A 27,056-nucleotide genomic window follows, 5' to 3' on the forward strand; every position below is an offset into this window, starting at 1 on the left:
ATATAATCGTGTGGGCTGAAGAAAAGATTATATCCTTTTTTTCCGGTTTTTTAATTAACATTTCATGATTTTTGATTTTTTTAATTTTTTTTATTTATTATTATTTTTAATAAACTGTTGTTTTTATTTTTTACTTATTATTTCCCCCCCCTTTTTCATATGTCTTTTATTTTTCTTTGTTTTATTCTTCGTTATGAACTTTATATATATATATATATATATATATATATGTGTGTGTGTGTGTGTATATTTATTTCAATTTTATCGAAAAAAATACCGTGAATTTTATAAAACCTTCTGATTGCACATCAGAATTGAGCCCCAAATTTTTTACAGGATCTCTTTTTTTCTTTTCCTTGCCTGAAGGACTTGAACTGAGGTGTATAAGCAATTAGCCCTACAACTCTTCATAAATTTATAATAACTTATGTAAATTTGGTTTTAGTACAACATTTTTATACAAATAACATGTTTAAAAAAATAAAAAAATGTCAGATAGTAAGTTCAACGTTCAAATGTTGAAATATTGGAAAATCAAAAATATTTTCATTTTCATTTCTTCATTTTAAATTCAAATTTTATTTTCAAAGTATTAAAAAGAATACTATTTTCTTTGCCCGGAAAGCAGATCAAAAAATTCTCGTCTTGGTTGCCTATAGCAACAAAAACACATGATGATTGTTTTAAATTGTTTCACTTTCTATGGCGAGGTAATTTGGCATTATAATAAACTTTCGCCCTATTTATAAATCTTTATTGCGACCCAATTTTTTAGAAATTTTGTCTACCCCCCTCCCCTATTTCAAGGGTCAGGAATCCAAATATGTAAAAAAAATATATTTTTATTCAGAGAAAGTACGTTTTTGCGTCTGATTTCTTAACTTAATTAATAGTTAGCACTAATTAATTAGCATATTTGAGGTCACCCCCAGGAACCATCAAGATTGACACTTAGTTTGTGAAAATCCGCCCATTAAAACAAAAGTTATTCAGGGTGATTTTTTTTGAGGACTGTACATACGTTGAAATTTTTCGGCTTTAAAAATCAATAAAAAAATTCAGCGTAGAGAATACCTGGCAATGGCTCGGAAATGAAGATAGATTATGAGAAATACCCTCCCCGTTTTATTATTTCCCACGAACCTTGTTTTATCTCTCTCTGACTCGGTTATTGTAAATAAGAAAAAATAAATTCTACTAACTTTTGTATTTTGTACTTTTCACACCTGAACCTTTTTATTAAGAAAATGTATTTGAAAAATAATAATATTCCAAGAAAAATCAAAATTACAAAATTTATTTACACAAATATGTACAAATTAATAAAACAAAATCGACTAGATAAGTCCAAAAGGACCATAATGAAGAAACCAAAAAATATGCAGACATTGAAAATTAATTGGATAACGAAAAAGGAATTTAAAATAATCAAAATGTTGATTTCACTTGTAACAAAATTCAAATCAAAATATTCATTTATCTAAAATTCCATTCGCATGCATTCAGTCCTTCACTAAACAAAAGAGGAAATAAAACATTATCAAATATCGAGGAAACAAACCTTTAAATCAATAGAACTACTATGGTACACATATTTTTAAGAATAGGCTGTAAAATTTCGCATACTTTTACTTAACTATAGTTAGATAATTTATTCACAGTGATTATATTTTAGTTTATTAATCTTGTGCTTTAAGATAATAAATAATAATTTAAAAACACGTTAGAATTCATGCAATTTAATCCTTAATTATCTGTACAAAATTTTCAAATTCAGTTAATAAATGTAGAATTTAAAAAAAATTAAATTACTATCCTACTATTTAATTGTAATCATTTGGCTGATCGTAATAGGTTACAATCTATAAGTCTTCTTCTTGGAAGAGTTTGACAGCCTTCTAAAATCTAAATACAAGTCCCTCTCGTCGATTTGATCTTAAATCAAGTCAAAAGAAGGAATTTTAATACACATAAAACACGCTTAAAACGTTATTACATGCTGGTATTTTAGTACATTTCATTTGTACAACAAATACGTCTTTTATTTCAAATAAAATACTTTTTAATCTAAAAAATGATTAAATATAACTTAAAAAATTGTTTTCAAAAAAAGATATGAATTAGAAGAGTTTTGAGAACAACATTATTGATAAAAAAAATCTTCTTACAATTGCTTTCATAGCTAAGAATACAAAGCATCAATAACTCAATGAAAAAAGTTTATCTTAAAATAACTGAAAAATACCCAAACGTAAAGGTGTTGGAAGTTTCAAAAGAAAACATTAGAGAGTTAACATAAAAAACTGCCCAGCAGCACTTTTAACAATGTTTTTACATTTAATTACAATAATTTCATTTAGTTCAAATTTTACGTCAACTGAAATCTTATACGTCATAGTCTGTGTAAATTCAGAGACGATTTTTTTAAAACAATTTAGTTTTATAGGTTTTCTTTTAAACAAAAAATGCTTGGTTTGAAAGAAACTAATATCGTTAAAATGCACAGAGTGTTTCGCATTCACTTCCCTTAACATATATTTTTAGAATTCTAGTTACATTGTATAGCATTATAGGGTATAACATTAGGGGTCGCAAATCAATATTTAAACAAAAGGAAACACAAAAACGCAATTAATACTTGTCAAACCACAAGTGAGAAAAGCGGAGTTAAAATAATGTTTGATTCCACAAGGAAACTGAGATGGTTTAAGAGGAGATTATTGGAAACACTTTCAAATTTCAACCCACAATCAAAAAAAAAAATTTATACCCGCTTTCCACATTTTTGTTCTTTTAAATATTGTTTTGTGACCCTTAATGCTTGTACTTCTTAACTTCATTTTCGACAGGGAGTCTAAAAATATATATTAAGTGCGATATTTAAGGAACACTCTGCATTTGAGTTTCAAGAATCCAGACTGTTTTCTTGATTGAAGGGAACATAGTCTTACACGAACTGTGCCTTTTACACAGATTATAGCATCGCCAGATACATACATAACAATAAATGACTTATTATAATCAGTTTATGGCATACGCAGAAGAAATATTTACAAAGGATCACTTATGATAATATTATCTGTATAATATGTTTGTTATGTAGCTAGATTCCAGAGGATCTTTTGAATTCCTTCTTCTAAAAGGGTTCCAACTACCCCTTTTGTCACAATCTCTACCATTCACACTTCCAACCTAAAGGGAGAGTAAAAGAATAATTAAGGGAGAAAAAATCGAAGATGTCGACAAATTATTATGTGTTTTATAAACTTTTTTTTCGCTTATAAGCTGATTCAAGTCGCTATTTCGTCAAGTCACTGATTCTCTCATTCGCCAATATATCAATTCATGGATTCACTAAATTGTATACTTTCTCTCCTTTGATTTTATTTCTTGTTTTATAAAAAACCATTCACACCGTTGATAAACTTTAGGTAGTCTATAAAACGAGAACAATTGTAAAGTATCTTTCTCCTTTCTTTCTTCTATCTCTTTTTTTTTTCGAAACGAAATCGGTGCAATAGTTAGAGTCATGAAATTTCAAAATATTTGCACTTTCAAATAATTTTCATTTCAAATCCCAAACTGGTTGACAAATACAGTTGATCAAAACAATCATTAATTTGAAAATAAAAATACTTTTACTATATTAGGCATAAATAATATAACATAAGTAAATAAATTTTATAAATATCTAATAATTCAAATAGTTTATAGTTTAATATCTAATAGTTTATAGATAGTTATAAAATAAATTTTATAAATATCTACAAATATTACGTAAACGATAGCGAAAAATAACGAAACTATATTGATAAATTGATAACATATTTATAAAAAGTAGACTTTCAGGAAATTAGTTGGGCAAATGTAGTGTCGGGCAATCCTGTTGTAAAGGAAAATGAATACTTGTCGAGTAAACATGTCTGTTGTACAATAAGTTATCTAGCTAACGCAACTGTCTGGCATAAGAGTTGTTGACGGAAACAGTCGGTTGTCGGTTGAGTGGCTAACGTCCTAACAAAACCCAAGTCGAAATTCTTGATGGTCTCATCACAAAGTTTTCGATGGCTTATGTTGGTTTCAGTGCGATTCATGATGATCAGTTGATGATCATCATCATCCAGCATTTTCCATTATGAGTTCATGCTTTTTTGATATACCAACAAACTGCAATCATTCCATGATGGAAAATGCTACTTTAATACGGTTAACCATCAAGATAAGTTTGATTCTCCTGGACCAACAATCCATGATGGTTTAATGGGATTATTTGTTGATTCTCAGGAATAAACCATCAAAACAATTTGATATTTTAATTCGGCGGATCATTATAAATCAGTCCGAATTCCTACATTAGGATGATGGTTGTTCATGATGGCTCAAACATTGGATTTCTAAGATGGAAATTCGTGATGGCTCATAATGGTACAGCAATGCATTTCCATGATGGTTGAATAATAATTCTTGATGGTTCAGCAGGAATATACAATCATTTTTTTATGATGACTCATCATAAATCAGCCTGAATTCCTACACCGAGGTGATGGTGGTTCATGATCGTTCCAAATTTTGATTTCTAAGAAATTATGATGGAAACTTCTGATGGTTCGACATGAACAAACCATCAAAATAAACAAACCATCAATCAGAATTACTACTTTGGGGGTGATGGTTACTTATCATCAAAAAGTATAATGGTTTATGATGAAATTATTGATGGTTACCATAAAAAAAATGGACTTGATTTAGTATCTACTTACTGGACTAGGATTGCGACTTGAAGAAGAACTGAAACCAGAACTACTAGATGATGTTGATTTTGAGCAAATAGACATTCCAGCTGCTCCCCTAGAGTGTAAATACTTCCAGTTCATGGGCGTCACAACTTTGAGAGTGATGGTGTTGCCAGCATTCCTTATCAATTCTGCCATTTCTTCATGCGTCGTCCATTTCGTGTCCTCATCATTCACTGCTGTGATATAATCTCCTTCCTTCAGTCCACAACCCTATTTCAAAGGAAATTTTAAAAAATGTTACAAAGAACATTTTTGAAAAAAGAAAAGACATTTCTCGGAAAAGAGACGCCAGCTCAACTGCACAATATTCATTTATTTCACCAAGTTTTTTGAAATTCGCAAATTTTAATGATAGAAAGTAAGTGTTAAGAGGGCGCTATTTGGCCATTACCTCGGGTGGAAATTTTCATGACAAATTCTGTTTAACCTCCATTGTTATTTTAGAGAAAAGTGAGTTCATATAAACTTAGAGTAAACCACGAAGAAGCATTGCGGGGAAGAAAGAGAATTCTCGAGAAGAGCAAGGCCCACCCGGGCCGTCACGCAAAAGATGATGCACCCACGAAGTTTTAAATGTTGAAAAAAGGTTTTCAAAATATCACAATGATAACAATTTATTGCATAATTATTTCCCTACAGCGCAATCTTACCATAATATGTTTTCAGTTTGATATTTTGAATTTTTTTCTACATTTCAAATTTAATGACTTACTCAGGATTTAGCTTTTTTCTCAACTGTAAATTTGAAATCATTTATGTAGATGAAAATTCATTTGCCGAGAAGGGTATCTCCCTCGGTATAGCGCTCTCTCTGGTCGCAGAATATACTAGGTGAATCTGAGGATGGGATAGCTTGGTTGGTAGGACGCTGGACTCGTGTTCGGGAGAACGAGAGTTTAAATCCCACTGGCCGAAGGTCTCCCGCGTTTTAAATGGTGACTGGTTTTTGTGAAATTTTTCGGGGTCACAAAGTCGTTCAAGTTCCCATAACAAATCAATACCTCTGGGAGTACTGAATTGGAGATTGATCATTCTCTGGTTCTGGTCAAAATTGCGAAATGTGTATGAGAATACATTCGCCCTGTAAAACGGGATGTGACGTGTGTGTGGCTGAAGAAGCATTCTTGGCCATACATAGAGCCACTGAAAAACAAGAAACGCACCCTTTGCCTTATAATCGCTTGGATTCCCATTGCAAGCTTGTTGGTATTGGTAAGTGGCATTAGTAACAACAACAACTAGGTGAATCTGCAGCATTGCCTTAAATCCACATTTAGCAACTTCAACACAATCAGAAAGAGGTTATTGTTACAAAAATTCAGCTTAAACGAACATATGTATAGCAAAATTTACGTGCATAAGGTCCTTATCAAAACTTTTAAATTTAAGTTTAATTTTATGAATGAGTGAAATGGAATAAAATTGTAAGCCCCTATCTATTCTAAAAGATTGACTAAGGAATCGGCCTATTCAAAACATCGGGGACAGAACTCTCGTCTTCCAATCAATGGCCCTTCGTTCGAATCCCGACGATAACTATAGTCTCGTATATTGCTCTCGATTAGCACAGATAACGAAGCTATGGAAAAATATCCCAGTGGGTTATTCCAATCCCATCATGGATTAAAGTTTCCTTGATGTCGGATTAACTATCAAGGTTTACGTTTTTTGAGGTTTTCCTCTCCACGTAACGGAACTGGGGATCATTTTCACCCAAAAATCATAAAACTTGACCTGGTAGTGCTCTTATCTTCTGGATTTGGTTTGATACTACAAGGGTCGAACATTGGTAGAGTCGCATATCTAAGGATCGCCTGTTTAACGCTGGTTATAAAACAAAATAACAAATAGCTTTATGGTCTGTCTAATTCATACCATTAGGCTAATTTCTAGTTTCGAAATGAGACAAAAAATAAATAAAACAAAGCTACCACATAATTCCACTTTCATTTACAAGTGTTTTTTCTGTATGTTTATTTCACGCAAAGTAATTATTTTAAAAATTACTTTTCAAAATTTAAAAAAAAAATTTTTTTGATATAGGATTCGCGATTCGAATTGAAATTAATTAAGGAAATCTGAAATCCCCCCCCCCAATAAGATTTGTAACTTAATTTATTTGAATTATTAAAATTATGTTTTGAGCACTCTTGATTTGGAATATTCTTGTAGGCAAGCATAACCATCAGAAATTTAGCATTATGTATATTTTTAACCCTTTATAATAAGTCATCTATTTCACAGCTACAGTTTTAACAGCTACAGTTTTAACAGCTATAGTTTTATACTATAGCTGTTTATAAAATATTAATATTACGATATTATTTATTAAATATTAATATTATGGTTAGAACTAATAAAATACGAAAGACAATTACAAAAGATGTATAAAATGTACAAAGTAAAAATAACTTTTAGAAACGTAAATTTGAAATAATAATGTACCTCTGCAATGCCACCAATTTCAACTCTTGTCACAACAACTGGTGAGTTATCCTTAACACTGAACCCAAATGTTGAATCATCACTTGATTTTTTAAGTTCCACTATTCGTGCGGCAGTCCAATGTCTCTTGGCAGAGAAAAACTTTAAAGGTCCCTATGAAACAATAATAGCATATTTCAAGTACAACTAAAGTATAATAAAAACGAATTCAAGTGTGATAACAAAACAATTCAAGTATAACAAAATAGAATATGCAAGGTTGCCACAGAAAAAAATGAAGAAAATAGTTGCTTTTAGTAGCCAACTGCATGAACGTTAGTATTCTGGCCCTACATTTTTGTGTCATTAGTATATTTGCAGAAAATTAAATACTTTTAATGACTAGAATTCATTCAGAAAAATAATTTTTCTAAAAAATTTAACCTTTTATCAATAATTGATTTAGCATAAAATCATGCAGAATTAGCATAAAATCATGCGGAATTTTGTAGCAAAAACTGTTGAAAAGGTAATCGAGAAACAAAGTAAACTTACATGGGAATCAGTGCAAATTGAGAGCATTAAAAATGAATGTTTCAAATTTGCAATTCAAAATTTTCATTCAAAATTTTTATTTTTTCAAGAAATAAAATTGTGGAAAAAAATCATCGTGTTCAGAAGCTTCTGCGGGCCGCAGGTTGTCAACCCAATTTAAGCTAAAAACGTCGTTAGGAGTTAAGAAAAGTCTCCCAATAGTCTCCTTTTCATGAAAAAAGTTGTTTTTTTAGCCTTTTCAGGCAAACAAGAAGTTGCGATAGTGGCCTCAGGTTGAAAATAGTTGCAAATAGTCGCATTTTAGTCACTTGTGGCTACCCTGAATATGTTTATCTGCCACGTATCTCTGATATTTATTTTTTATTTCCTATGAGCTGCACAATCAGTCTTCCCGTTGAGCAGATCTAGTGCGTTCTCCAGAAGTGGTATCCACTCTTTCAGGACCACCACAACGGGTGAGATACCGTTGGCCATGTTAATTTGGACGTCTGGTTTCAGCCACATCTCTGACATACAATAAATAAAATAAATACGTAAAAGTGACACATTGAATCTTTTGATCAAATGATAGCATTTTCATTTATAAAAATGATATATGAATGAATGATTTTAAGTACGCTTATTAATTAGTAATGTCATGAATTAAGTTTTGCTAAAACACTCAAAAGTATTTTTTTTCCTGAAATATCCTTTCTTTTCGAATATTGTATAATTTAAAATCTCAAAATGGAAAGAGGTCGAAAATTTGGTTCTTTTAATATTATTTAATCTTTTAAGTTTCTGTCATATTTCTAGAGAAATATTAGGATGTAAAAATTTTTATATTATAATATAAATTTTTTTTCGTTAATTATTAAATTAAATAAACAAAAAATCATACATTAAATAACCGAGAGCAGAAAATTTAATTTTAAAAGAAAAATATGTATCGATATTATTGAAAACATCTACTAGTATGAACAATACTTACCAGTGCTTTAAATAAGTCGACTGCTTTGTGTTGATTAAAGTCAGGATCCGTCAACTTCAGTTGGAATTTTGTCGAAGCTGAAAAAAAAATATAATGTTTATGATTTTTACAGTGTAAAAAGTTTTGCTCAGTACGTGCAGTAAAAATATTTTCTTTCATAATTACCTCTTATTGCTGGTGGTTCAAAGACATCTTGGAACTGGTCAACATCGTCAATAAGTTTTGAGAGAAGTGTGAGGGATTTCTCGTTAGTTTTCTGTAGAAGATCATAAAGACTGTCAATTAATTGCAGCTGTCGGCACATTCTGTACGTCCTCAGGGCTTCTTCGTGCGTTGTAATGCTATGGTGTAAATGTGCACGACCTGAACAGTAAAAAATAATATATATAATTAAATTGCAAGAGAAGGCATCTTAAACCATCATCTAATATTCGTCCAAAGTTTTATAAATCATTTTACAAATCAATCTTGATAAATTCAAAAAGCTAACTCAACACGTTAAATTATGCAAATAAGTTAATAAGAAAATAAAATTGTGGCATTTAAGCATTAAAAAATTACTAAGCATCTGTTAAGCTGGAACACTCACGTAAAACACAACTGCAAAATTTCAGAAAAAAATAATCTTTTTTTCCCCCACCCAATTTCACATCATAAGCTCAGTTGACAAGATCGTCACAAAAGTATATGTTGCAACAACAAAAAAATTGATGACATGTATTATTAAATCGTGTATCATTAAAACATTATTTTCTGAAATAACATCACATAAATATATTTCAAAGCATATAGAAATTGTTACATCTTACATTAAAAAAATACTTCATGTAATATCAGAACGTTATATTATCTTCAATATAACATCACACAAAAACTTATTGTGTCAAAAGTTTATGTATCCAAAATAATATCACGGAATCAAAATTCAGAGTTATTTGAAATTGTTACAACTTTTCATAAGATCAAAAAAGCCTCTCAAAATTAAAAAAAAATTTAAAAAAAAAAAATAAATAAAAAAAAAAAGAAGAAATCATTCCAAAAAATTTCCGTGTGCAACTTAAATGTTAAATTTCCGAACATAAAGTCATTTTTGTAAAATTAAAATTACTTCCAAAACCTTAAAAAGATATCATTTTTCAAGATATCAACTTCACTGAAGTATTTAAAAGAACACANTTACATCTTACATTAAAAAAATACTGTAACTGTACATGTAATATCAGAAAGTTATATTATCTTCACTATAACATCACACAAAAACGTATTATGTCAAAAGTTTATATATCCAAAATAATATCACGGAATCAAAATTCAGAGTAATTTGAAATTATTATAACTTTTCATAAGATCAAAAAAGCTTCTCAAAATTAAAAAAATTAAAATAAAAAATAAAAAAAGAAGAAGAAATCATTCCAAAACATTTCCGTGTACAACTTAAATGTTAAATTTCTGAACATAAAGTCATTTTTGTAAAATTAAAATTACTTCCAAAACCTTAAAAAGATATCATTTTTCAAGATATCAACTTCACTGAAGTATTTAAAAGAACACACCCCGAAAACTTTCGTGATAACATATTTAAATTACGATTGCTCATTTATTTATTATTTTTGTTTATTTATTTTGTTACACTTCAAAGTGCTTACCTAATCGAAGCCTTTCATTGGCATTACGGGGAGTACGTATGGCATCTTTACGATCATTAGATTTAATTTCAATATGAAGATGTTCAAGCTTTTCTTGCGCATTTGTATTGAAATCCTCTAAAAAAAACCACACAATACTTTATCAGTAACAACGAATGGCATTGTCAATCAATTGAAACCAATGCAATTAAATAATCTTACCACCATATGAAATGAGAGCAAGGGCAACATAATAATGAGATTGAGAGGAATAATGTTCTGTTTTCACATGCATCAGGCCGCCCCAAGAATTAGGTACACAGTCTTTAATGGCAGTAGAACTTAGAAGAGTATATAACTGTCTGTATACTTCGGAAACCTAAATGTTTTTATAAAAATAAAAATTATAATTCTATTGAATAGAACAAAATGAAACACGTGTTGTGCAAACATGCTCAGAAGTTATGCATCGCATAATGCTTACTATATATGCATTAGGCATGCATTGTGTTATTTATGTATATATATATATATGTATTAATGAAAACATTAAAATTTTTTTCATAATATGTCTTTGGGTCTTTGGTAAAGAATAGGTGTAGAGATACTCTATTTTGGGACTTCAGGGCTGAAAACATACCATTGAATTATAATTAGATTTATATTTCAAAGAAGGAGTTATTTTTAGAATCTTGTCCCTCTTTCNAAAAATTATAAATACTTTTGTATTAATGAAAACATTAAAACTCTTTTCATAAAATGTCTTTGGTAAAGAATAGGTGTAGAGATACTCTATTTTGGAACTTCAAGGTTGAAAACATACCAATGAATAATAATTAGATTCATATTTCAAAGGAGTTATTTTTAGAATCTTTCCCTCTTTCATTTCCATATTAGGAAGCATTACATGATTTTCCTTAATGCGTAGGATTTCAAGGTATGCGACGATTGAGACTTTTCACCTCATTTTCTGTCAGTATTTAAAGCAGGAGCGATTGTTTTTGTGTGACTCTTGCTTATGATGTGTTCCATGTAAGATCTGCTGGAGCCATCCGGAGTTTTGTCTACCCCCTCCCTTGCGGAGAGTAAATGTGAAATGTTATAGCCACCAGCCTACCCGTAAATAAAACTAATGAAGGAATAATTGGTGCACGATTGAATTATTTGAGCTAAGCATTACCAATGATAACAGGGATGCAGCCCTGCTATTACAAGCCTAGCAGGATTTGCTTTGCGGAGGAAACCTTTTGAAGAAAACCGGTGTTAATACATTTGAATCTTAGGCCTATCGTCTGGCTGGCTGCAATGTTGAAGTTTCCCTATCCCCATCGCACACGTCGGGAGAAAAAATCGCTTAATCGGTGAAGGAGGAAATCACACCCCGTCTTTTCCACTACCTGTACCTTCGTCGAGTATAAATCATGAAGGTTAAAGAAAAGTGTTGGCAAAGTAAAGGAAGAGTATACTGTAGATATATGTTTTTTTTTCTCATATTTTTCTTTCTGACTCTTATGATTAAATATTTTATTGACATTAGCTATGAGTAGTGATCTGAAATTTTCATTATGAGATTTAATCAATAGAATATTATCAGGGGTCTGTCTAGGTTTTTCTGAAAGGTACCTATTTTGTGAAAATTTAGACATAATTTGTGAAAAATTAAAAATTATATTAAAAAATCAATACAAAAACATGGTAAAAATATAGATTTATCGTTTCTTAAGGGATACAAAAATAAAATTTTAAGAAAAAGTATTTTGTGAAACTACCGTTTTTCCTAAAGTTGAATTTGTGAAACTACCGTTTTACCTAAAATTGAATTTGTGAAGGTACCGCGAAACGGTAGTAAATTCGGCCTGGACGGACCCCTGATTATTAATGGTTGAATTGCATTTCGCATGATTATCTTATATAATAATATAATATTGTTACTTATAGTGCATTTAAAATGTTTTTGAAATAAATAAATGTGGTTCAAACGTCTATTAAACTAGTGACGGCAAATGAAATTAAGTCATTATTCAAACTTTTATTTCCTAATGATTTTTCACGGTTAAATCGTAATAAAAGACTAAATTTTTCAGAATTTTCTTTTGAACCTAACAATGAAGAATTTTCAAACGAACTTAAAGAAATTTGTAACACTTTTAATTTTTCGGAATCAGTCAAAATTACAGACATTCTAAAAGATTTCCAGTGAGGGAAATTAAAATGAAATTTCAAAACATATTTGAACTTGTTTATGAGATTTTAATTATTTAAAAAAATTCTATAGTAATTGAAAATCCCTCTGAAGATGACGATGAAATTAGTCAGTTTGAATGTAAACAAACTCAAACTGATTTTGAACCACATTTACCAATTAAAACTTGTGTAAATCAATTTACGCAAGTTAATTTAAGTTCTGCCTGTACTAAAGGTTGTATTAATAAAGATATGGTATCCTATAATCAAAGTTCTAATAATGATGTAAATAATAGAGAACCATAAACAAAATTAATAGTTAATTTTTCTGACATTGAAGCAGTTACTCCTATGTTTAAAGAAGATACACATGAAAATATTAATTCTTGGTTTGAAAATTTTGAAACTCATGCTAATTTATTTAAACTTTCGGATATGCAAAACTTTCTATTTGCAAAAAGTTGTTTAAAGGGGAATGCATCAACATTAATTAGAAGTGAAACTTGTTTAAATTCACATGAAAAATTAAAAAAATTTCTGCTTGAAGAATTTGGACTTAATTGCAATAGTGCAGAAGTACGTGCAATGTTGCAAAAAAGAAAACAAAGGTAAAATGAAACTCTTCAAGAGTATTTCCTTAAAATGAAAGAAATTGCTACTCNAAAAGTGTTGGCAAAGTAAAGGAAGAGTACACTGTAGATATATTTTTTTTCTCATATTTTTCTTTCTCAATCTTATGATTACATATTTTATTGACATTAGATATGAGTAGTGATCTGAGATTTTCATTATGAGATTTAATCAATAGAATATTATTAATGGTTGAATTGCATTTCGCATGTTTACCTTGCTTTTTTTTAAAAAATTATAATATAATATTGTTACTTATAGTGCATTTAAAATGTTTTTGAAAGAAAGAAATGTGGTTCAAACGTCCATTAAACTAGTGACGGCAAATGATATTAAGTCATTATTCAAACTTTTATTTCCAAATGATTTTTCACGGTTAAATCGTAATAAAAGACTAAATTTTTCAGAATTTTCTTTTGAACCTAACAATCAAGAATTTTCAAACGAACTTAAAGAAATTTGTAACACTTTTAATTTTTCGGAATTAGTCAAAATTACAGACATTCTAAAAGATTTCTAGTGAGGAAAATTAAAAAGAAATTGCAAAACATATTTGAACTAGTTTATGAGATTTTAATTATTTAAAAAATTCTATAGTAATTGAAAATCCCTCTGAAGATGAGGATGAAATTAGTCAGTTTGAATGTAAACAAACTCAAACTGATTTTGAACCACATTTACCAAAACTTGTGTAAATCAATTTACGCAAGTTAATTTAAGTTCTGCCTGTACTAAAGGTTGTATTAATAAAGATATGGTATCCTATAATCAAAGTTCTAATAATGATGTAAATAATAGAGAACCATAAACAAAATTAATAGTTAATTTTTCTGACATTGAAGCAGTTACTCCTATGTTTAAAGAAGATACACATGAAAATATTAATTCTTGGTTTGAAAATTTTGAAACTCATGCTAATTTATTTAAACTTTCGGATATGCAAAACTTTCTATTTGCAAAAAGTTGTTTAAAGGGGAATGCATCAACATTAATTAGAAGTGAAACTTGTTTAAATTCACATGAAAAATTAAAAAAATTTCTGCTTGAAGAATTTGGACTTAATTGCAATAGTGCAGAAGTACGTGCAATGTTGCAAAAAAGAAAACAAAGGTAAAATGAAACTCTTCAAGAGTATTTCCTTAAAATGAAAGAAATTGCTACTCAAAGTGAAATTGATGACTTAGCTCTAATCACTTATATAATTCAAGGAATACCAGACCAAACAAATAATAAATCAATTCTTTATGGAGCCAATAATCTTTCTGAATTTAAACAAAAACTTAAAATTTATGAAAAAAATAAAAAGTGACTTAGACAAAAATAAATTTCAAAATAATAAGGGACCATATATGAAGAAAATAGAAAACCCTAAATATTACATTAAGTGCTTTAAGTGTAATGCACCAGGACATAAAACCCCGGCTTGTCCTAAAAATAAAAATCTAACCCCGAATGTGGCAAAACCCAAAATACATCATACAACATAGGAGAACCCAATAAACCAATGTAAATATTGCTCGATGAAAGGACTTTTGAATCAATTTCACATGGGCTCCTCGTGTGTAAACAACCCTAATAATGTGGTTGAAGTGAACGTCCAAACTATGACAAATAAGCAATAGCAATTAATAATATCCGGATATAAAGTGGAAAATAAATACCTAAATGGATATAAAGTAGAAAATAAATACCAAAAGGGACGTCCAAATCAAAACAAAATAAAAATGAGAATGTAAACAAAGGGATATTATTGAATGTTGATAACGGGTCCACATTGAATATAATACCTAAAGATTTTGTGTCAAGATTAAATATTCCTATTAAAAAATGTGAAGAATTAAATCTTACTCAAACGGAAGGACAATTAACACTTAATAAAATTTGTGAGTTTCCCCTTAAGATAGGAGAAATTGTTAACTCAGCTAAGTATTTTATAATTGATACTGATTTATCATATGCTTTATTAGGGTTGCAAACTTGTAAAGATTTTTGTTTGTTTATTGATTTTGTCGGGCCAGTTGTTACTCAATTTGGTAAGAGACTGATCACCTCTGATAATTCTAACAGTGACAACTTATCTTTGCACATTAGACAGCAAAATTCTCAAAATGTTAAGGTTAAAAATGGTGAAAAAATAAAAGTTAAAGATGTTTCAGTAAAAGTAAACATTGAAAAAAATAATGTAAAGGGTAACAAAAATAAAAAAAAAGGAAAAAATAGGAAAAAGAAAGAATGTCCAAAAATCTCAAATGATTCGAAGATAGATCTAAGTAATGGATTCATACATTATCAGGTCAATATCGACGAAAAAATAAAAAATGAGAGCAAAATAGAAAATGTGAACTTAAAAGAAATTTTAAAAAGTTATGATGATATTTTTGTAAAACATAAACATGATGTGGGAGAAATCAGAATGGAACCAAAGAGAGTCAGCTTAACTTCAGATTCACCTATATCTCTAAGGCCTTAGAAAACATCCCCAAAAAAACAACGAGAAATGGATTTACAGATAGAAGAATTGTTAAAAAGTAACATTACAAAAAAAAGTTCATCCCCTTATGCTGCCCCTGTAACTTTAGTCTTTTAAAAAGATGAAAATAAAAAGAGTCGTTTACGTGTTGACTTTACGAAATTAAATCGAATTACAAAAACAGATTTTGAACCTCTACCTTTTATACAGTCTTTAATTGAAAAATTGTCTAATAGTAGTTATTATTCTAAAATAGATTTATCCATGGGATATCGTTATGATCCTATTCATCCTGATGATACTGAGAAATTAGCATTCACTACTCACAATGGTCTATTTGAATACTTAAGATTACCTTTTGGCTGGAAGAATGCACCAAGCATTTTTCAACGTACAATTCGTAGAATTTTAAATAAACATAAAATTGAATTTGCTACAAACTATTTTGTTGATATCATTATATTTTCTAATTCTTATGATGAACATTTAACCCATCTTAAGAGGATTTTTGATATTTGTAAACAAGAAAACTTGAAATTAAAACTTTCAAAATGTTCATTTTTGCAAAAACAAATAGAATTTTTAGGATATGAAATAAGCAATGGGATTATATCACCCGATAACCATAATATTGAGGTAATTAAAAAATTAATACCCCCTAAAAATGTGAAATCATTGCAAAGATTTCTTGCATCAATAAATGTTTACAGTAAATTTATTGATATTTATGCAAACATTCGGTATCCTTTGAATAACTTGTTAAAGAAAGATGTAAAATGCGTGTGGTCAGAAAAATATCAAGAATCTTTTGAAGTTTCAAAAAATGCTATTATTTGTAAACCAATTTTGAAAATTTTTAATCCTAATCATGTATGTCATCTTTTTGTTGATGCATGGTTAGTTGGTATTGGTTCAGTGTTAAAACAGACAGATGAATGTGGTGTATTGCATCCTGTAGCTTTTCATTCTCATTCCTTAAGGGACTATGAAAAAAACTATGAAATTACAGAACTTTAATGTCTTGTTATAGTAGATTCTTTAAATAAATTCCATCATTACCTGTTTGGCCAAAAATTCATCATACATACTGATCATGCTGCTTTAGTTTGGCTAAAGAATGTTAAAAATTTAAAAAGTAGATTATTTAGATGGTCATTATTGTTAAGTATGTATGAATATGATATTAAATACACAAAAGGTTCTACTAATTTTGAAGCTGATTGGCTTTCGAGAGATGCAACACATTCACTTTTAAAAAATGATAGTAAAAATAATAATGTTCATGTTTCACATTTGTTAAAATTGAGTGAAATAAGCGCAGCTCAAAGGAAAGATAACTTACAAGGTAATTTTGCTGATGTCAATAATGTTTTATGTGTACGTAAGAAAAATTTTACTAAGATAGTTGTTCCATTTTCGTTGAGATTATAACTTCTGCAAATTGCTCATGATAAATTTAACCATCCAGGAATACAGATTTTCATCAAGTAAATAACCCCTTTGACCACACAGAATCTTAAATTCTGATCAAATGACACTTGTTGTCCAGTTCATTCGCATAAAACATTTGTATATTTTTGTGTGAAAAAAGTTTTGAAAATTTTAGTAGAATAGTTATATAAATATATTTCATTTTTCTTTCTGTTTAGTTGACTAAACAGATAAATTGCATTATCATGTTTTAATTTTTGTCATTGTAAATAATTGTTTTTTTTTTACACATAATTGAAAAAATGTTATTTGTGGTAGGGAAAAGGAACAGTCGTACCAACCTAAATTTCAAAAATTTAAAGTATTCTAAATATTATATATATATATATAATNTATATATATATATATGAAAAAACGGAGAAAATTAAGAGAGTTTTATTTACTGCGCATAAGCGTTGCAAGTGTATAAAATGTAGTTAAAAATGTAGAGGAAAATAATAAAGTGTTTTAAAATAAATATTAAAAAGCCGAAAAACAAAATAATGAAAAGATATATTCTCTTCATCAGCTCGCACGATTATATCCGCAAAATTCAGCTTTTAATTTTTTTAAAAAAGTATTTAATTTTTTTCTCTTTTTATTAATTTTTATTATTTTTCATCTCTTCTCTACATTTTTAGCTACATTTTATTATTATTAATTTCGTCAGCATATGTCTTTCCGTTTTGTGCTTGATTTCGTAAACGATTTATTGCTAATTTACTTTCTTTCAACACGCACGAAGATCTTGTATTCAGCTAGTACTAAATAAAGAACATTTGAAAAGCATTAATTACTTATTCGGAATTTCCACAATTTTGACGTGGTGAAACGCTCTAGGGAAGAAAATAAACTTAAATTTTAAAAAATATCTTTTTTCTTCTTCATAGTCATTGCTTTATTGTCTTTATCTATTTTGATATATTTATAAGTATATGAAAAATAAAGATATTTTGTAATATCTGCTTATTATTATTTATTTTTTAAAAAGTCCTTTCGCTACACTGTTGAAACTTTCAAACATCCAATGCACTCGCCTTTACTATGTAAAAAGGCGTCAAATCGATGATGTTCTACAACTTAATAATTCTCTTCTTCCTCATACCTCAAAGACCTAAAGCACTCACTTTTTCTCCAGAAGATATAAAACTTTCAATCGAGTGGAGCTGTAATGCGTAGCCACTCTACTTCACCTAGACATTACCTTAATAACTACAGTTGCAGTTCGAAAGCAATTCATATATCTTTACACTTAGTATATTCTAAAGATGATTTTTCCAAATGATCTAAAATGTCCAAGCTCTTCAATTATAAAGAAGAAGAAAAATTATGATTACCTGAGCCGCTTCTTGAGCAATATCGAGGCACTGTGAAAAATTACGTTTTTCAGTGTCCGAAACAAGTTTCTCAAATAAACACTCTCTTGCTTGAGCCTGAAAAAAAAAGAAAAGAAATCAAACCATCATAAGAAAAAAGTTTCAAAAACTAAGAAGAAAAATAAGAAAGAAAAATTACTGGAATATCATAATAAAGGCAATAAATTTTGACATTAGATATTAACTGGAAAATAATAAAATTTGAAAAATAACTGTAAATTTCTACAGAAAATATATATTTAAGATAAATACAGATTTTTTTTTGTTCTTAATCGTAATACGCGAGCAGCAAAAAATTACCGTTTTTTTTTCCGAACTTAAACTGTGTATTTGATGGTTGTTTTTCAAAAAGCAGTTATTTCCCCTAATCATAAACGGATTAAAACTGTCAATTCAGATATTAGTTTGCCCTGCTGTTTTGCTTACCGTAAGATAACTATTTATATTATCAAATTATTTTACTATTATTTTCTATACTTGCTCTTACTTCTCAGAAACTATTTTATGGTTTTGAGCATCAGATAAATACAATTGCGATTCGACTTCTTCGTTAAATTAATACTACTTTATTATTTATCTACCTTAGATATAATTTTTCGGTCATTTAAATTGACAGACATAATTGCTATAATTGGGTGGGCCACTGTAGTTTTAAATATTTTTACACTCTTAATATGATTTCAATAAGTAAGATTTTTAAGATGAAGACAGTTTAAAATTTTTCTTCATAAACAAACATTTTTTTTTGTTACTGACATTTTTTTGTTGTTGTTAAAATAAGAACTTTTTGTCAAACTGAAAATTTGTTTATTAAAATAATAGTACTTATCTCCTTCAGAAACAGACGTCCGTTTTCGAAGCAACAGAAGACGAAACAACAGTTCCCAGTATTTTACTGTGAAATAAACGATTTTACACTGGCACACCAGCTGACAGATTTTTTTTTCTGCAAATTTAGCAGAAAGATTTTTTTTTTTTTTTTTGCAGTGTAGACGTTTTAGTTAAAGTCTATTTAGTCTTAGTCAAAATTAATTTCATTTTTGACACACAAACGAAAAACGATGGAAGCATCACTTAAAAAAAAAATGTGGAATTTCGGTAATGATAGAAGTTTACTGCGGGGCAAGTTTTTCGTTTCTTTCTAGTTAGGAAACGATTGAAATTTTCAGTGATGTCGATTGAATAGTTGATTGACTTGATGTAAACCTTTTTCTTTTTTCAATACTCGCCTGGAGAATGTCCTAGGTCACACAGGCGTCTGAAGGGCAAATTTGTTGGTCACTCTTTCAGGGGCACCCTATTATGTGGACCAACGTTGCTCCCACAGTAAGGACAGAGAATGAAAGAACATCCATGCCCTGCCCGGGATTCGAGAGCAGAACCTTTCTGATGCAAGGTCAGTTCCCTGACCCCTACAAAGGCAGATGTAAACCTGAGTTTGTTAGTGATGTGGTTGAAATTTCACAAAGTGAAAAAATCTATTTGGCGAATTATGCTAGGGAACGAGAAACAACTGAAACTAACGTTATCTTAAGAAACAAGGTTTCAATGCATAACTAGTCATCCTTTCATTTTGTGACACAGCGAAGTTAACCGAATTTATAGCCAGAACGTAAATATTTACCGCAACTTCTTTTGAAATTTATACAAATATCGTTTTTTAAGCTCATTTCCCCTTCTTTTACAAAGAAATAAGCAGGCTCGTTAAGTAACAGAACCGGTTAAACTTCTTTCCAGGTTTCGAATATCAATTAAAGTTGAGGCAAATAATTTAGAGACGAAACAGTTAAGAGGCTATCACACGTCGTCCACTGAAATTTGAATAGTCTGTAGCCCAGAGCAAGCTTTATTAACTTAAGAGCAGATTCTATAGAATACTAGTCGAACACCTGACACCACTATTTAACAAAGCAAATTCACAGCAGGAATTTATACTTTCATATAACATTCAATTATCATATTTCTTATCATTATCAGCTGTTTGCCCACAATAAGCGAACAGTGTACGACATGGAGGCGGGTATAGGAGTGAGCAGCCCCAACCGCTCCCATAAGCAAATCGAAAGTGGTTGAAATTTCAATTAGCTATAATTAATTTCTACTTGCAGCGATCGCGAAAGAAAGGATCTAGACTGGATCGCATTTTAAAAACAATTGTAACTTGCACAGAGCACCCATCGGAATTTTAGCACTGGAGCTAAACTCCTGTTTGTGAAAATTGCAACACCATGAAGGAATCGTCATAATTCAATGAAATTTACTACACAGTTGAGTGGTAGTGGTACAAATAAATGATTAAACTTTCAAAGCAAACAAACAATAACAAGAGATCNGCCCGAAAAAAAAAGAAAAGAAATCAAACCATCATAAGAAAAAAGTTTCAAAAACTAAGAAGAAAAATAAGAAAGAAAAATTACTGGAATATCATAATAAAGGCAATAAATTTTGACATTAGATATTAACTGGAAAATAATAAAATTTGAAAAATAACTGTAAATTTCTACAGAAAATATATATTTAAGATAAATACAGATTTTTTTCTGTTCTTAATCGTAATACGCGAGCAGCAAAAAATTACCGTTTTTTTTCCGAACTTAAACTGCGTATTTGATGATTGTTTTTCAAAAAGCAGTTATTTCCCTTAATCATAAACGGATTAGAACTGTCAATTCAAATATTAGTTTGCCATGCTGTTTTGCTTACCGTAAGATAACTATTATCAAATTATTTTACTATTATTTTCTATACTTGCTCTTACTTCTCAGAAACTATTTTATGGTTTTGAACATCAGATAAATACAATTGCGATTCGACTTCCTCGTTAAATTAATACTACTTTATTATTTATCCACCTTAGATATAATTTTTCGGTCATTTAAATTGACAGACATAATTGCAATAATTAGGTGGGCCACTGTAGTTTTAAATATTTTTACACTCTGAATATGATTTCAATAAGTAAGACTTTTAAGATGAAGACAGTTTAAAATTTTTCTTCATAAGCAAAAATTTTTTTTTTGTTACTGACAGTCTAGTCAGTTTTTTTTGTTACTGACTAAGACAATCCAGCTTCACGAAGGCCGATGATTCTCCCTCTTTCAAACTCCGCAAGTTGTTGAAATTCCGCTCTCCTTCGTCGAAGAGGCATAAGTAACGTCTGAGCTAACGTTTACCACTAGCAGATAACCACCGATAACCATAAACGCCTCGCTACAGCCGTCTATTTATTCGAATCCATCCGCCGTTCAGAGGGCGCTGCTCAGCATACGCATGCGCTACGGGTCTGAAATTCTAATCATTTGCATATTATGCTCTACTTTGCATTTCCTGAAAATTTCAGCTCACTCGCGTAAGTCCTTCATGGTGTTGCAATTTTCACAAACATGAGTTTAGTTAAAAAAATAATCGAAATTTTGTAAAACTTTGTTTTTCCTGTCTCAAGAAAGAAAACAATATTCTAAGAGGAAAACAATTATCTAATTTTTATTTACTCTTCACTTATTGAAGAGCTCAGTTTATCAATGCTCTTCATACGTAACTTTCGATTTACTTCGAGTAATCTAATTTAATCTTTATGACCATTTATGATTTAATTTATGGATGCAAATCACTAATGATTTCATTGACGCAGATGATATAATCATTGAAAACATAATGATCATTGATTAATACTTACAAGCATGAGGTGAGTCAGCATATCTAACACTTCCGGAGACAGATCAGTACTGGGTGGATTGCTAAAATTCTGTTTCAAGAAGTGGAAGATTCCAGCTCCTCTCAAAAAACTATCAACAGCAGCGTCCATGCCTTCATTCTTTGTTCGATCCTGAAGTTAGGAAACAAATTAATTTAAAAAAAACTTTATTAAATATTTGTTACTCATTTTTCAAGCGCGCTACTAAAATGTTTCAATGTTTGCAATATAAGTTAATTATCTATAACAGTGTTCCAGCTTCTCTCTCGATTTTGTCAAATGAAGAGGGACTGGGCCACCAGGAAGCAAGAGAATTCTTATACTTGAACCGTCAGCTATTATTCTAAAAATATTTATGCATACGCTATGGTCAAAGAATATATGGGCTGTGAAAGCATAGGTAAAAAAGTGTCATCAACAGGACATGATTCGATATTCCTACGAAGGTCATTTTCTAAAATGTTCCTCTTAGAGATCTTTCTGTTGTAATTAAAGATAAGTACCCCCAGGGGAGTTAAATATTTGTTGATATCAGCATAAATGGTAAGAACATAGAGTGGTGATCAGTAAACGAAGACAATCAAATAATGCTTCAAAAGTGCGTAAGAAGTCGAGTCTAAGTAATACAATTATATCAATGTGTCAGGTCACTTTCTGTTATGCAATGAGAACAGGTTTGCTTAAAGTAGAACAGAATAAGTCAGCGCTGTCATTCAAAATAGGTAAAAGTCTGAAGGAAATTAAAATCAAGGCAAATGTTCAAAGCAATGAATATATACATAAAATGGCTAGACTAAGTAATGATGAACCATTACATTCACTAAAAGTCAATGTAAGCTAAAAGTTAAACAGCTAAAAATTAAGATAATGAAAAGCATGATTTAAAATCGATGGATGCCAAAAGCGCCGGTGCAAATGGCAAGAATTAAAATGATGATAATACTTAGAATATTAGAGATGAAAACTTGAAACAGGTACAACTAGCTAGACCGATACATACGAGAAGGAAAATCGAACCGATTTTTCAGAGTAGGTAACTGATATAAAACTATTGATAACAGTTTTGGTAAATTAGATTAAAAAGAAAACTTGAAAGACTTAACAAATATTTTTTCTTGGACGTTTGTATTTGCAAAATACCAGTAGGTATGACAAGACAAACATATTTTGAAAAACCAATTGTGTCTCAAAATGACAGAAATTTTTTTAAAAAAAAACAATAAAAAAAGAGAGAAATGTATGGTTAGCTGCATTCTGTTTGAAATAGAACTCTTCCTCGTCAACAGCAAATGGTGCTGCTGACTGGGAACTGTAGAACATTATTTTCTGCATATTGTCAGAGTCTAATTTTTCATGCTCCTGACTTCACTTGTATTTGCTTAAAATGATGATTATTTTGAAAACGCTGTTTTATAGATTTTTCTGCAGTGCCATCTACGTGCGAACTTTGTAACTAATTTTTAAAATTCGAGAGGAAGAAAATTAACTGGTTTCTTAAGCGGAAAATCGCGAACTGTGCTTTTCTAACGCAGTATATTTATAGGACATGAACCATCAGTATAAGTATCAGAGTAAAGTATATAACATGGCGAACATACAGTTCATACAGTTTTGAGTTGGAACAAACTGTACAAAAAACAAGTCCTAAGAAAGTGTCTTAAAAGCAGTGATTAAAAGTAACAAGATATTATTCGAAAACAGAAAGCATATTTGTAAGCAAGAGTTCAACCTGCATCTATTGGACTCACCTGTTTGGCACCGATTTGCGTGTATAACGCTGCGATGTTAAATAAAATGCTAGCTTTCTCAAAAGCGATGCTCTTTTGCATACTTGGTAAACCAGTTAAACTATCAAACCTAAAAAGAGAACAAAAGCTTCTTAAAATTTGGAAATAAGCTACCAATTTGTTATCTTATTCTCATTTACTTATTACAAATTTAAACATTTATCGATTTTCAGTTTTATAACAGAATAAGAAAGAATAAAATACATAGAATACAAATCAATGAGTTTATATTGCTCTTACCACTCAAAATGAAGTCCCAAGTTTCTGTGAGATGCAAAAAATCTTTTATCGATAAAATAGAGGAGATTGTAGTATTGAAATAACATTTTTACTCCAGATGCATCTCTGGAAGGCGTCCTGACAGCCTGAAAATAGAATTGTTTGTTTGAGTCATGAGGAAATCTACAATTATTTTATATAATGGGTGATTAATGAACCGACTTCTATCTCCTATTTTGTTCAACTATCAACACCTGGATACAAAAATATAAATATTTTGAGCTAAATAATACGTCTAGAAATCAGCCTCAGTCCCTCACTGGCAGCAACCTCACTCAGAAATCAATTCGTAATTGCCAAATCGTACCTTAGTTGATAGAAAAAATACTTATGAAGAACAAAATGAGTTTCTTGCAAAACAATATGCATAAATGTGGTTACAGTGCAATGTAATTACTATGAAGATCTGATGACCACCATTGTCATGATCCATGATGGTTAGATCTTTTCTTGATGAATTCTTCAAATTCTCCGTCATTATGGAATTTAAACCTTCATATTGGTTTAAAAGAATTGACACTAGACTACTGAGAATCTCCACACTGACATGGGCTAATTTAAAAGCGTCCCTATCAAGCGGGGCAAAGTTACTGATAGCTTATTAAATATATTTTGCATCTTAAGTACTCACGATGAGCCTGAGAATGTGCAAAATAATGAAATATAGTATTTTAACCTTAGGCGATGAGCAGCTGAACTTTTAGTGTTCGATTTTGAAACCAGCATACAAGATCCGGAAATTCCGCAGTTAAATTTTCAATCTTTCTTAAGCATTTTTAGGTATGTGATGTGATAAAGTTTACCAGCATTTTAAATATGTAATCATGATTGATAGGTATTTTTAGTATTTAATAATGGTATACTGGTATTTTAAGTATGCAAAATTACTATACCGGGGTTTTAAGTGTGTGATTATGTTATACCGGAAATTGAAATAAGCAACAATAGTATACCGACTTTTAATAAAAAAATAAATTGTTGACAAAAATTTCTTTAAGAAAATGGTCAAAAACGCAAAATATGATCACATTGGCCTAACCGGAAAAATATCACATTGGCTAACCAGTTGCAGACGTGAGGGTTAAAAACGATAGAAACAGTTGGAGCAAAGTAATGAAAACTTATGAGATGAGAGCATAACAAATTTCCTGCAAACAATTATGTTCAAGGAATTAAATCTGTCACACAATGGTAACCACTCAACTTACCTGCCTTATCTGATTTAGTTGTTGAATGGCGCTGTCAAATTTACTATCATCTTCACTGTAATGTTCAAGGATGAAATCCTATTTGAAAGACAACATAATTATTGTCATTAACTGATTACAATTTATCCTATTATAAATTTTCCTTTTGCTAATTTGATTATTCAAACACAAGTAATGTCACAAGAGCCTTTCATTTATTCTGAATATATAACAATAAACATAGAGGGAAAACAAAATTCTATAAGTGCTGCTAAAGAAGTAGCCAGTATTTTTTTCTTTCTTTATCTAAAGATTTTTTTTACTAAATCTTATTAATTCCAATTAACACTTGTTTATGATAATTTATTATTTTAATGACAGTTCAGTAAAACTCACACTGAAATTAGTGATGGTACATTTTTAAATTATGCATCATATGTCTATTATTGCAGTAAACTGCTATACCTTTTTAGTTGAATTATTAATACCGTAAACCGGGGCGAGTCTACCCATCCAGGGGCGAGTCTACCCATTTTAGTTTTATTTAATTTTCACTATTTTAAATTGCAAATAAAAAAATTTTTACCAATGGAGGACTTAGTTCAGACTCTAAGGAAGATGGCGCTGTAGTAGTTTGATCCGTTTTTATTTATTTGGTGTCTTTTTAACCGACCTGTTCAAACGTCTTTTGAGAGATTTGTATTGAAAATCAGCAAACTTTTAGTTGGTGCTCCGTAAGTATATTATTATTATTACTATTTTCACTTTGGTTAAGTGATAAACTTATCTAAGACTAAGATTACATTAATTTTATATGAAAAAAAAACAAAAAGAATGTAAGTTTTGCTGTTGTAAACAAAAAGCCAGAATTCGCGGGGCGAGTCTACCCATTCGTATTTAGTTTTAATAAAGCATAATAATATAATTTAGAACTTTGTTTATATTAAAATTAAGTCATTTTAAATGAATTTGAGTATATTATTTTAATTCTGCATTGATAAATTTATCATTAATAAGAAAATTTATAGGTTAAATATAAATGTAAATATAAAATATGTTTATTTTACCTATTTTTTCAATTTTTATATTACAAAATTAACTTTTTTTATTTAATGCAAGTTAAATAAATTATTATTTATAAATTATTATTACCTCCCAAAAGAATGGGAAAAGGATTTTTCATGATTCCCAATGTTTGAATTTCGATTTTGTTAATAATCTTTAATTATTATTATTTATTAATTATTTAATTGTAAATTTATATTAATTTTAATTTATTTTTATCAACAATAATCAGAAAAAAATGTTATTTTATAATGTTAATGATTATAAAAACAAAACTGTGATCAAAATGTGATAATCGATCAAATACTCAATTTGTGTTATTTTATGAATAAAAAAATGGAATATATAATAAAGTTATGAATTTTACTTCATAAATATCCTATATAGTAACTAAAATAACAATTTAATAGTAAAATTTGATTATTTACAATGTTAACATTCATTTTAGTAGAATGGGTAGACTCGCCCCATACGAGAGATTTGTCAGCAGTTCTATAAAAATATACAGTAACAGCGTAACTGTTAATATTTTCTAAAATCGATT

The 27,056-nt window shown here is 29.6% G+C and overlaps 1 protein-coding gene across 2 annotated transcripts in view; it reads right to left on the bottom strand.

Annotated features, from left to right (window-relative positions):
* Positions 1-1,281: 1,281 nt before the first annotated feature.
* Positions 1,282-27,056, bottom strand: part of LOC107439462 (rhophilin-2) — a 105,272-nt gene continuing 79,497 nt past the window's right edge. For both annotated transcript variants that reach the window (XM_043041280.1, XM_043041281.2), the window contains exons 5-16: positions 25,469-25,546; positions 24,222-24,346; positions 23,943-24,051; positions 22,177-22,326; positions 18,462-18,557; positions 10,593-10,749; positions 10,392-10,508; positions 8,911-9,108; positions 8,746-8,822; positions 7,242-7,394; positions 4,761-5,006; positions 1,282-3,192 (exon numbers count right to left, since the gene is read on the bottom strand). In XM_043041280.1, the coding sequence (XP_042897214.1) occupies positions 3,076-3,192; positions 4,761-5,006; positions 7,242-7,394; positions 8,746-8,822; positions 8,911-9,108; positions 10,392-10,508; positions 10,593-10,749; positions 18,462-18,557; positions 22,177-22,326; positions 23,943-24,051; positions 24,222-24,346; positions 25,469-25,546 (1,623 nt within the window). In that variant the 3' untranslated portion in view covers positions 1,282-3,075. The remainder of the gene's footprint in view (positions 3,193-4,760; positions 5,007-7,241; positions 7,395-8,745; positions 8,823-8,910; positions 9,109-10,391; positions 10,509-10,592; positions 10,750-18,461; positions 18,558-22,176; positions 22,327-23,942; positions 24,052-24,221; positions 24,347-25,468; positions 25,547-27,056) is intronic.

The sequence above is a fragment of the Parasteatoda tepidariorum genome, chromosome 1 (genome assembly GCF_043381705.1).
Source record: "Parasteatoda tepidariorum isolate YZ-2023 chromosome 1, CAS_Ptep_4.0, whole genome shotgun sequence".
Taxonomy (NCBI): Eukaryota; Metazoa; Arthropoda; class Arachnida; order Araneae; family Theridiidae; genus Parasteatoda; species Parasteatoda tepidariorum.